This window comes from Garra rufa, chromosome 12 (genome assembly GCF_049309525.1).
Source record: "Garra rufa chromosome 12, GarRuf1.0, whole genome shotgun sequence".
Classification (NCBI taxonomy): domain Eukaryota; kingdom Metazoa; phylum Chordata; class Actinopteri; order Cypriniformes; family Cyprinidae; genus Garra; species Garra rufa.
This window is the reverse complement of record NC_133372.1, coordinates 14,514,233-14,527,851: the sequence shown is the minus strand read 5'-3', so window position 1 is coordinate 14,527,851 and position 13,619 is coordinate 14,514,233. Positions and strand designations below refer to the sequence as shown.

Here is a 13,619-nt window from a genome sequence, read left to right as displayed (position 1 = left end):
CACTAGTAAAAAATGTCAAATTATATCTGTTTTGTGTACACTACCGTTCATAATTTTGAGGTCAATATTTATTTATTAATTTTTTTTTAAAGAAATTAATAATTTCATTCCTAGGATACATTAAATTGATTTAAAAAAAAATGGTTTATAATGTTGTCAAACATTTACATTTCAAATAAACACTGTTCTTTTTATTCATCAAAGAATCCTGAAAAAAAAAATCGAATTTCCCCCCAAAAATATTAAGCAGCACAACTGTTGTCAACTTCGTAATAATAAGAAATGATTCTTGAGAAGCAAATCAAATATTATAATGATTTGTCAAGAATCACATGACACTGAAGACAGCAATGATAAAATTAAATTTTAATGAATCATTCTTTTAAATTGTAACGTTTCTCAGTATTGCTGTTTTTATCTATTTATTTATTTTTGGTATTTTTTGGTATTTTTGATCAAATGCAAACATGGTGAGACTTCTTTCAAATACCAACCTCAAAACTTTTGAATGATAGTGTTATATATATACTACTTGTATATATATATATATATACTACTATATACATACTTCTGATGAAGTGACGCTTCTTTTGAGAACATAAAGTCTAACTGATCTCAAACTTATGATTGATGGTGAGTATATATATATTTATGGTTGTTCACCAATTAACATATGTGACCCTGGACCACAAAACTAGTCTTAAGGAGCATGGGTATTTTTGTAGCAATAGCCAAACATTGGTCAAAATTATTGATTTTTTTTATTAATGCCAAAAATCATTAGGATATTAAACAAAGATCTTGTTCCATAGAGATATTTTGTAAATTTCCTAAATATATCAAAACTTAATTTTTGATTAGTAATATGCATTGCTAAGAACTTAATTTGAACAACTTTGAAGGCAATTTTCGTAATATTTTAGATTTAGATTTTTTTTTGCACCCTCAGATTCCAGTTTTTCAAATAGTTGTATCTCAGCAAAATATTGTCTTATCCTAACCATCAGTGGAAAGCTTGTTTATTCAGCTTTCAGATGATTTCAGCTTCCAAAAATTGACCCTTATGATGGTTTTGTGGTCCTAAACTATTAATTTCACATTTCAGTGAAGACTGTCGTTCTTTGGTCTTGTATGCTCTTTAGTAGTGCACATCCTGCGCATATACCACATGTCTTGCTTTCAAGAAGTTGTGGGGGTGGGGTCACGTCAAGGTCAAGATGACCCCTCCCACACCCCCTTGACTTTTGAAGTCATGTGTGTGCCCTGCACTCCAAACTGGATCTAGTCTGAAGTCAGGCTCAATTAGCAGCTATCTCGCCTTTGACTAAAATGATGTCTTCTCCCCCACAGTCTCGGAAGGGAAGCGAACCAGACAGGGAGAAGAAAGGGATGGATGGCCGCGCAGACAGCATTGGAAGTGGCCGCGCTATCCCAATTAAACAGGTAGGGTCTGGCTGGCCGTCTGGACTGGTATAATTGGAGTCCAACAGCGGCGTATCGTGGACGAAGGGGCCTCAGATCAGTACTCAGAGCCGCGCGAAGCCCGTTTGATGCCATCTCCTTGATTAACAGTGAAAGCACGCACTTGACATCAATTAGAGCCAGGCTCTCCCGTGTGCTGAAATGAGATCATTAGGATAAGAAGTGGGAAGGGATTTTTCTCTCCTCAACGCACCCCCCAAGCCAAAACCCCTACCCCATCTCACTCTCCCACCTTCTTTTTCCTTGTCAAAAGAGGGGATAGAAAAAAAGCTAAGAGGGCCCTAATGAAGTGCAGTCTACCAATCTGCATACAGGCTCATATTTCCCATCAGCCCTCCATGAGAAGCTTGGATTGGGTCATGAATAAGCGGTGTATGCGGGGAGGGGGGGATGAGAAGCAGAATAGCAGAATTCGATGTGAAGAAGACCCCCTCCATTGCACTGTGGGAGAGATTGTTTGACTTGGCCTTAATTTGTCACAAACAAGAGTGCGTAGTGAGAGAGTAAAGGAGAGCGCTAGCTAGCGTGGGGGTGGGGGGGCGAGATCATTCTCGGCGCATCTCAGCTGGAGTGAAAGAATCAGGTAATTAGCGGCACTAATCGTGCCCTCTCATGTCAGCGCCGTGGCCTTGTTTGTAATTTTCTAATGAACAAATTGCATCTCTGATTAAAGCTGCCTTTAAGTGAGATCTGTGTTTATTAGCGTGCCACAGTGGAGCAGCGCTTCCGTCGTCCACCGTACAGCGCAGCTGGCGTTCAAGAGCGTAGCTGCAGACCTTTTGGATGTGTGGGCCGCGTTCGGAACCCGCTGGGTTCGCATTGAGAGGCTCCATAGGAGGCAAAGACACACTGTAATCGGCCCTCTTTTCTGCAAATTAGACGTTGGAGAATACATTGCACATTCGCTGGGATATTTGGCCTTGTAATATTGAAATCCTGCTTAGTACAATCATAATACAAATGTCAGAATATGAGTGATGGATCATTTAAATGACATTTGTTTTTTGTCTTTTCTATTCATTCAATTTAAAAATATATTTAAATCCGGTTCCTAGGCGTAGTTACTTGAAGAGCATAGCTCTTCTATGATTCTGTCTTTTTTTGGTGGCTAAAAAATGTCAGGATGATATTACTGTCCTGATATTATAATGAAGAAAAAAGTTAACTACATTAGTTAACACGAACTAAGAATGAACAGTACTTCTACAGCATTTTTAAATCTTAGAGAATGTTAATTTCAACATTTACTAGTGAATTATTCATATCACAAGTTAGGTTTGTTGCCATTAGTTAAAACAAGTAAACTAACATGAACTAACAATGATCAACTATATTTTTATTAACTAACGTTAACAAAGATGAATAAATACTGTAATAAATTTATTGCTTATTATTTGTTCATGTTAGTTAATACATGAACTAATGTTAACCATTGACACTTTATTGTAAAATGTTACCATCATTTCTTAGAGAAAGCGTATTTCAACAAAACGGCTCTTAATATCTGAAAACCTTTTTTTCTGCAAAATTTGACATGCATTAATTAAACAGGAAATAACCTCATATAAAGGACCCTTAAAGACCTTCACGCCATGTTTACACTCACATTTATATACCATAATTTTTTTTAAAGTTTTTTTAATATATTTATACTTTTTTTTGGCAAGGATGCATTAAATTGATAAAAGTGACAGTAAAGACATTTATAATTTTACAAATATATTTTATAAATAAAGTATGTTCTTTCATCTCTCAGAATCTGTGAAAATGTGAATAATGTTAACAAAATAAGAGAGATCATACAAAATGCATGTTTTTTTATTTAGTACTGTCCTGAGTAAGATATTTTATATAAAAGATGTCTACATATAGTCCACAAGACAAAAAAAAAAAGCTGAAATTATTAAAATAACCCCCTTCAAAAGTTTGGGAACCCTTGGTTCTTAATACTGTGTGGTTGACTGGATGATCTACAACAGTTTTTTTGTTTTGTGATGGTTGTTCATAAGTCCCTTGTTTGTTCTGAAGCACTGTTCTTCAGAAAAATCCTTCAGGTCCTGCAGATTCTTCAGTTTTCCAGCATCTTTTGCATATTTGAACCCTTTCTAGCAGCGACTGTATGATTTTGAGATCCATCTTTTCGCACTGAGGACAACTGAGGGACTCAAACACAACTATTAAAAAAGGTCTAAACATTCACTGATGCTCCAGAAGGAAACACAATGCATTAAGAGCTGGGGGGAACAGGATGAAGATGTCCTAATTTTTATTATTTTGTTGAAATATCATTTTTTTTCCATTTAGCATTGCCCTTGTGGACTATATGTAAACATATTTGATGTAAAATGTCTAACTCAGGGCAGTTTCTCTGAACATTGCATGAAACGTGTAATTTTGCCGATTTTGGCCTTTTCAAGCATTTGCATGCCTATTGTTACCTACATGGAAAATAGCTGCCCAGGAGCGTTACCAAGATGGCCGCTGAGCGAATTGCCTGAAAGGGACTTTGGAGGTACTTCTTTTTCGAGCCACACAAGCGAGTGCTAATGCTGCCAGCAGTGATCTCTCACCTCCTGCGGCTCTATTTGCATAAATCCTGTTAAAGTCAGTGGCGGTTAATGAAGAAGAAATGAGGCTGGCCCGGCTACAGCGGTGCTGAGAGCAGGGCGTCGCGCTAGTGGCAGATGGGAAGGCTGAGCCGTAGCAGGCAGCTGTGCGGAGGAGAGAGCGGCATGCAGTTTTAACTATGATCTGACTCTCTTCCGACTGGGCTTGCGCTGGGCTAATTTGTATGTGCGATGCCAAGAGCGATCAAGACGATAACGTGGGTTCTCGAGAGAGAACCACAGTGTGTGACTTTAGAGCATGTCATTCACATCAGTATGATTGGGATTTGAATTTGTAATATGTAATATGTTGAAAAGTTTTGTTTTTAATGTTATGTATATTGGAGAGACTTTAGTATAGAGAGACATTAGCGGATGGAGAGTGTCGCACGGGGGGCCTGGCTCTGAGCCATATCTCTGAAGCATCTCTCAGCCTCTTGACAGTGCAGGTACATAAATGAGGGATTAATTTCCCTGGTGTCAGACAGAGCCTGCCCCACACTTACTCGTACACGCACACACTTACGCGCACACTCTTATGCTGATCAGAAGCCCCATCGGTGCTGTGTCCCTCATCTCATGAGGAGATCAATCAGCCAGCGCAATCAGAGCTCACCAGTCTCTGCAGTCCACAGTGTTTCAGTTCTCCCTGATGTCCTCTCGCTCGCTCGCTAGTGCTTTAGATTCATGGTGGTTCTTATTGTATCCCATTGGTTGGCCAACACAGAATCTGCAGACTTATAGCAGTTTCTTTGCTGACTTTTTTGGGAGAAATTTTAGTGAATTAACAGATTTAAATAAGACTGCACATTTTGGGTGAGAGAGTGTCATTGCCGATGTCAAGGCAAAATTAAAAACTCATGCAGGCACATTGAACTTATACAATATTGTGGACTCTTTTTTAGTTGTTGTAGTGTCTCTGCCTTCTTTTAATATACAATTATTTTGTAACCCAGTCAACATGAAATTTAAATAATAATACTACTACTGATAATATATACACTACCAGTCAAAAGTTTTTAAACAGTAAGGTTTTTAATGTTTTTTTTTAAGTCTCTTCTGCTCACCAAGCCTGCATTTATTTGATCCAAAGTACAGCGAAAACAGTACAATTTTGAAATATTTTTCCTATTTAAAATAATATCCTTCAGAAATTATTCTAATATGCAATATGTAAAACAGTTGAGTAATTATTTTTTTCAGGATACTTATTAATAGAAAGATCCAAAGATCAGCATTTATCTGAAATAAAAAGCCTTTGTAACATTAAACCGTTCAAACGTTTGGAGTCAGTATATTTTGGGGGGGTAAGAATTTATAGAAATTAATACATTTATTTAGTAAGGATGCTTTAAATTGATCATAAGTGATAATAAAGACATTTATAATGTTACAAAAGATTTCTATTTCAGATAAATGCTGTTCTTCTGAACTTTCTATTCATCAAAGAAACCTGAAAAAATGCTACTCAGCTGTTTTCAAAAAAAAAAAAAAAATAATAAAAAATTTCGAACAGCAAATCAGAATATTACAACGATTTCTGAAGGGTTGTGTGACTGAAGTAATGATGCTAAAAATTCAGCTTTCAAATCACAGGAATAAATTACATTTTAAAAATATTCAAATTGAAAACAGTTATTTTAAATAGTAAAAATATTTCTAAATTGTACTGTTTTTGCTGTACTTTAGGTCAAATAAATGCAGGCTTGGTGAGCAGAAGGGACTTCTTTAAAAAAACTTTGAAAATCTTACTGTTCAAATACTTTTGACTGGTAATGTGTGTATACATATATATATTTTTTTATTAATAATTAAATATATATAATAAAATATAGACAATAATATACATATTATATTCAGGTAAAAGGATAAAATAAAAATCATATTTAATAAAAAATGTATAGCTTTCGTTGAATTACACAGTACTGTTATAATGATTTTTTTTTTGTGCAAAACTGAAGCGAGACCTTAACGTTTCAATAATTATATGAAGTCCTATCACAATTTTAATATTACGTTTATTAATTGTGCATTTCTACATGTTGTAGAAAGATGTGTGTTCCGATTCTTCAGACTTCTCTGGATCCCCATTTTGTGTGGGTCTTTTAATCAAACTTAGTTTACTTTGTAATATCAATTTAATCCATGACATCCCAGAATCTCCCCATCCTCTTTCGAAACACGCACATGGAGAGACAAGCAGTGGTGGAGCCACTGACCAGAATCCTTCCATCAGATCAGTGACTACGTCTGCAGCAGTGGCATTTCCCTTCTAATTGGGCGCTACGTTCAGACGATGAGTGTTTCACCAACAGTATGAAAGCGGCCCGGGCGCGTCCCCTCACAGACGATAACGCAGCCGAGCAGTTTGCGCTCAGAGGCACAGGGCAGATCTTCGTTTAGGAATTGGATGTTAATTGATTTGATAATTCCCTGTGGTCTTTCCTCTTACGTGCTCGCGTCTCTCTCGATCTTCCTCCTCGCCTCTCACTGGCCACAGCAGGCTGCTGGGCGTTAGACCTGCTCTCCAATTAGCGCGTGCGGGCATGTATGCTTCCGAGTCTACCTGCCTCACATTAACACCTTATCACTAGCCTCTTTTGGTCCGGTTTTCATGAGAAATTTCATGAGAAATCCCTTACTTGTGGCATGGCATTAATGGCTGGCCTGAACTCTCATGCTCTGGCTTTCAGCTGCACATCATCGCCGACTCGGCTGTTGATGAGGAACGTTAACTTGTAATCTCTTTGGCAGATGTCTGAGTGTATTAGATTTATAGCTCAGCTGTTCCTTGAAGGTATGGCCGTAATTGTTAGTGAGTTACTTACACACGGATGAGTCCTGAGCAAAATTGATTGCTCTTGATGATTTGGATTTTCTGTTCCAACATTCTTAACAGACAAAGTTTTCAAAAGGGGGTTTTCGCTATGATTCCATAGAAGAGCCATTTGAGTTCCCCAAATACTAAAGAACCATTTTTGCTTTAAAGGCAATGATATATACTTGACTTATGCTATGACCTTGTATAGAAGAAAATCACACCAAAAGTTTGTTTGGAGTTGGTTTTAGGTGTTTGAAATAAAAGTGAATTTATACAAACAGTACTTGTGTTGTGAGTATACCGGGGCCTTAAAGGAGTAGTTCACTTCCAGAACAAATATTTACAGATAATTTACTCACCCCCTTGTCATCTAAGATGTTCATGTCTTTATTTCGTTTTTCAGTTGTAAAGAAGTTGTTATTAAGGAAAACATTTCAGGATTTCTCTCCATGTAATGGACCTCTATGGTGCCCCTGAGTTTAAACTTCCAAAATGCAGTTTAAATGCAGCTTCAAAGGGCTCTAAATGATCCCAGCTGAGGAAGAAGGGCCTTATCTAGCAAAACAATTGGCTATTTTCTAAAAAAAATTACAATTTATATGCTTTATAATCTCAAATGCTCTGCATAAACGATGTATTCTGGTACATCAAAATCCTCCTACTTTACTGTTTTACCTTTATTTGTAAAGGGCGTTTGACCTTCTTTGCATGTTCACTTTGTATGAAATGTGAATTTTTCGACATACCCTAACTGTGTTGAACCGGAATACACAGAGTTCAGCTAGACAAAACAAGCATTTGAGGTTAAAAAGTATATAAATTGTAAGTATTTTTAGAAAAGAACTGGCCGTTTCACTAGATAAGACCCTTCTTCCTCGGCTGGGATTGTTTAGAGCCCTTTGAAGCTGCATTTAAACTGCATTTTGGAAGTTAAAACTCATGGGCACCATAGAAGTCCACTATTTGGAGAGAAATCCTGAAATGTTTTCCTCAAAACCATAATTTCTTCAGACTGAAGAAAAAAAGACATGAAAATCTTGGATGACTGGGGGTGAGTACATTATCTGTCAATTTTTGTTCTGGAAGTGAACTACTCCTTTAAGTGTGAAGAATATTTAAATAATCTGAGGAACAGATTGGAAGAGTTCCATGTTTATTAAACCATAGATGCCAATAAAGAACCATAAGAGTGAAGAACAGTGAAAAAGCTTGGTCGATTGCTGTGGGTCTTACTTTGACACCTAATTCTTCCTCTTATTCCCAGAAATTCACAAAAACAAAGACATAAAACAGGCGTGAACTAATTCAGTTGTGTTTTTTTTACTGTGTATGTGCGCTTGCTAGTTTTATTCTTTTTTTTTTTTGGTCCTTGTCGCAGTTTATTTGCCATTCGCTGTGATCTCATTACGAAGGTTATTGTCCTGACTCCTGAGCTGAAGGTTACGCTCTCAACATGGCTCTCAGCTACAATAAAACCTTTGTAAAAACGCCTTCATTAGAACATGCTCCTCATTAAAACACGCAGACGACTCGGTGGACGGTAATGAGGCTGGGGTGGGCTCGCACTCTCCAGCAATTAGATGGCTAAAGAGGAGCGTTTTCTCCGCCGTCTCCCTGTGGAGGGCTTCAAACCGGCCTCTCTGAGCCCTCAGAGTGGGTGTAGGGAGGTCAGATATGTCACCTGAATTTGCCATGACAACTCTCGCCTCTGCCAATCACAGCCTCCTTTGACCCTCTGCCTTGTTCTTAATATGATTGCTTGTCCAATCACAGCAGAGATCCCGCTTGTTTTGACATCTATGGTATATTATGACTATATTATGTTGTTTGTTTTGACTGGTGGTCATTTTAATGGCTGTTAGTGTTTTTTTTTTTTTAAATGGCTCATTTAAATTTGTCAGAGGTCATGCTGAACAGTGATTATCATGCTCAAACTCTGTTGAAACTTGGCAAGCTCTTTGGATTGTCTGTAAAAATAGTTTAGTTTGATGGAGTTGTTTATGGCTTTGTTCAGAAACTAATGTTACTCTAATGATCGCCAGCTTTGTTTACTGACCCTGTGCAGCCCGGAGTCTGCCGACATCTGTTCCACGTTCTTAATTAGCCGATTACCGTGCACGCACACATCTTTGTTAACTGTATGGAAAGGCATTTTGACACAAGCTTTTATACAAATTAATTTTCAGAAGCGTGGCTCTAGATGGATGCCGTGAGACTAATGTCTGCAGAAGAGCCATCCTCATGTCAATATTGTACCTATTTGTTTAATGCAATTCCAGTTCCGTGTAATGATTATTTAGAAGAAAAAAAAAAGATAATTCAGATAAATTGGCTCCAAATAATAAATCATACTAAACAAACTAAAATGGTAGCACATTTTATTAATTTACTTCTATAAAATACTACTGACAAAATCTTGATGTTTATCTTTAACTACATAGCAGTCAGTATCTTAATGACTTACAGTAAGTCTCGTAAACTAGCTACGCTAAGCATAGTGTGTTTGATTCACTATAAAGAACAAATAAAAGTCATTTATTCAGGAATTGGACTACAGTCGTTATTCTGTATTTTTTTGATTTGTTTAAAAGAAGCTGCTCATAAGAGTCAGTTAGGAATTGGTTAATTCATTTGGGAAACAGACTACACTGGTCGTGCTGCATGTTTTTGATTGTTTAGAAAGAACATAATGGTCATTTGTGACCCTGGACCACAAAACCAGTCTTAAGTAGCACAAATATATTTGTAGCAATAGCCAAAATATGTTGAATGGGTCAAAATTATCGATTTTTCTTTTATGCCAATCATTTTATTTTAAAACAATAGGATATTAAGTAAAGATAAAGGTATTTTGTGAATTCCTTACCATTAAGATGTTAAAACATAATTTTTAATTAGAAATATGCATCACTAAGAACATAATTTGGACAACTTTAATGGCGATTTTCGCAATATTTAGATTTTTTACACCCTCAGATTGCAGATTTTGTGTATGTAGTTGTACCTCGACCAAATAGTGTCCTATCCTAACAAACCATAAATCAGTGGAAAGCTTATTTAATCAACTTTCAGTTTTGTGGTCTAGGGTCACATTTCTCGGGGAATCGCAGACTGCTGTTTCATGTTGCTTGGTTTTAGATATATATAACAAAGAATAACAAGCATAGTTTTTTGTTTTATTTTGCTGTCCATAGCTGCTGTTATTGACTTTTATTTCTATCACAGTTGTTTTCCGCCAGTGCCTGATTTATTAGCTATCCACTTTTCATCCTTGCTGGTGTGTTCTCAGTGCTCAAGATGAAACATTTTGACCTTTTTTCTATGTTTGGTGGTGCAGAGTGAAACTTTTCACACATTACGTTTTACTGTGCATTCCTCTCTTAAAATTTCCGTTTAAGAAATACAATGGCACTGAAACGTCTCCTCATCATAAAGGGAAATTAGTATCATGGTTGTAATTGCATGTTCTGGTGCGTAGATGAGCACTGAGCTGTGCACGTTTGACGAAGTTCTGCCCCCTCAGAGCAGGGGTGCTTTGTAAGGAGTTAAATTGGATGGTTAATTCGGGTGTTATTTACCCTGTAATTCATTAGCTTGGCCCTGCCATTGGCAGCGGGCAGGCTGTAATTTCACGCTTCGCAATAAAAGATGTCTCATAATCTGCTTCATTTAGCACCGAAAGAATTTAATGAAATTAACTGCAGCCCTAATTAAGACGGTGAATATTAAAGACCTGCTATCAAGCCTTTAACGAGTGTGACATGATCCGCCTTCTGTAGGATTGGAAAAATATCATTTCCCTGGGAAAGGTTGTCGCTGCTCCGAGCCATTTTGGCCAAGATGGCATTTTTGTCATGCACACTAACCTCCCGCAAATTAGATTTTTTTTTCCTTTCCCTGTATAATTTTAGCTTGAAAATAATTTAACCAAATACACAAACATCAATCAGGGCTCTCTGTTTAGATTTGGCTAATCTCTTGTTGCCAGTTTCCTTTGGCTTCGATTGGTTTAAGCTTTCAGGGGAGTGTTTAAACCACTCATTAAGCTCCTTGATGACCTTGACGTGTTATTGTTTAAAACTGAGAGCCACGATGAGCCTCATATTATAGTCTTTAGTGTCTGTTCATCAAACTCGGGCTCCTGAGCATTATTTAACATGGAGAGGTGTGTAGTTATGAAGACATCGAGTTCCTAGATGTCCTTTATTTTCAGCTTTCATTATCAGACAAAAACTCATTCAAAACTAGAGATTATAATCTGCATGATACTATATTTCTTATAATTTCAAGAGTGTAGTTTATATTAGTTAGAGGAAACATTTTTGCTAAATATTCTTAAATATCATTACATTTTCGGGAGTTGCACCATATGACGTTTTACAGTCTGAACTCCATTATTTTGTCTTTTTTTTAATGTTTTATGACTTACTATCCTTGACACACAATTCCGAAGGTCTTCAAGGGGCCTTTTGATCCATGCATGTTGGTAGCACCAAATGACTATATATATATATATATATATATATATATATATATATATATATATATAAATGGATTACTTATTGTATTTTTAGGTTGTAATTTCTCAGTTAAAGCAAAATCTTTCCTTTGTATCCCATTTAAGTACCCGGTGCTAGAGAATACAGATAATTCCACACTAATGTCTATTTAATGATGTATTCTCATTTCTAGTCTGATTCAGGTGTGTTTGTCAGCGTGAGAGAGCTGCCTGTCGTTAAATGATAAATGTCTTTTGGGGAGGTGTGTCCTCTCACTGCCTGCACTGGCCAGATCAGATGGCCGCAGCGATATAAGACCTCCAGCTTTCACGCCATGTCACTCACGTGGCCCCACTTCCCTCGTACACACACACGTACACAGTCACTCACAGTGACAGGGCCGGAGGCGAGCCAATGTTGGGATGACACACTTAATTTAGCACCCTTCTCTCTGGAGCGCCCAAGAACAATAAGGCCAGCGTGGGCAAACACCCAACCCTTTGTTAAGCGGCTGTCCGGTGCGGACTCATAGGAGACGGATCCTGTCCACCATACTGACTCTGTCCACACCCATGCCACAGTTCGCATTCATCTCCCGGTTAACCTCTCCTTTTGTTATAGAAGAATGGAAGAAATGAGAAGAGCTGAAAGAAGAGGATAACGCGGTGATAAGAGCACATCGGCACATCTTTTAATGGAAGAGTGCACCGATTAGAGGCTTTTGTTTGTTCGTGAAGTTTATTTAGAATGGACGCTCACACGGTTCCGGCTCTTTGCTTTAAGGAAAAAATGAGGATATAAATTTTCTGCCTTTGTTTTGTCTTTATGTTGACTTGACAAAGCCAACAAGTACTGATCTACTATTTAACTGCTGCTGCTGCTTCTAAATCTAAAATTTGTGAAATAATGTGGCCTGAAGTGTTCAAGCTATGACCACCCAACTTGGGTCAGTCCTTCAGGCTGTTTGGTGCTAATTTTCACAAATCTGATGATCAAAACTTTAGTAACTAGCATAGGACGTGCTAGTAATTGTTATAGGGCGATCACGATTCCTTGATTCAGTTCAGGTACTCCATTTGAAAAAATCTTTGATTGCATTTTGCCAGTGTCGAGTAACTGGCAAAATACTGGAAGTGCCGATTTCCATAGATGAGAATTCACACTAACTGTTATCATTTACATGTGTGGAGCATCTCAAACTCTATTTCTGCATTTTGTTGTGAGTTTGGGTTTATTATAACGTTCATCTGGGAACACATTTCATTCTATTTGTAAGGTAAACCTACGTAAACACAAGTAAATACATCAATATTTTTTTCTCAAAATGCTGTTCATTGTGGTTTCAAAATAAAAGTTTAAACCCTCGCTCTAAGTTTATACACTTTGATGTCCACATATTCAAGAAATTGCAGTGGCTTTAGCATTTTTGTCGTAAAGAAATGGCCAAATATTAAATATTAAGTGGACATTTGATTTAAATGTTGTTTAGTCAATATTAAACAGTGATTAGATTGTGCAGTAAAGTGTAAAAACAGGTATCAGGCCATTGATGCCCTCTGCAGTCATTTGTTATAATGCGTATATTAATATGTACATTAGCTCTGTTTATAATATCATGTATTTTAATAAAACCATATAATTACTGGCTTTTGATACTTCATCTGAACTGAATATTATTGCTTTGTTGCTTTTATATGTATTTTAAGTAATTTTAAAGGCTCTTGTTTGCTTAGGTCTATTTTTACTACTTCAAACAAGTTTTAGGGCTGTCAGTTTAATGCATTAACTTAATGAATTAGTTATGAAAAAATAACCCGATTAAAATATTTTCATTGTATGAACAAAAATAATTAGATGTTTCTCAAATTATCTTTTATGTTCCATTAAGCTACTATGTTCTTTCTAAAGCTACTATTGGCAATGTCTACTTGCTACTTTCTCATTTCACAAAATAATAGCTTTAAATAATCTTTTGTGGGTATTTTCACAGCCACATTTAGTTTGCAATTAATTAGATTAGTTAATCGAAACATCATGTAATTTATTAGATAAAAGATTTGAATCGACTGACAGCCCTAATTATAATTCTCAGATTACTCGATTAATCGCCAAAATAATCGACAGATTACTCGATTACCAAAATAATCGTTAGTGACAGCCCTAATGTACTAAAAATATGTTAGTCATGTCAGCAAACATACTCAGACATGC

At 36.7% G+C, this 13,619-nt stretch overlaps 1 protein-coding gene across 2 annotated transcripts in view; it reads left to right on the top strand.

The window, feature by feature from the left end:
- Positions 1–13,619, top strand: part of agap1 (ArfGAP with GTPase domain, ankyrin repeat and PH domain 1) — a 185,639-nt gene that overhangs the window by 99,110 nt on the left and 72,910 nt on the right. For both annotated transcript variants that reach the window (XM_073851257.1, XM_073851258.1), the window contains one exon: positions 1,351–1,443. In XM_073851257.1, coding sequence (XP_073707358.1) covers positions 1,351–1,443 — 93 coding nt within the window. The remainder of the gene's footprint in view (positions 1–1,350; positions 1,444–13,619) is intronic.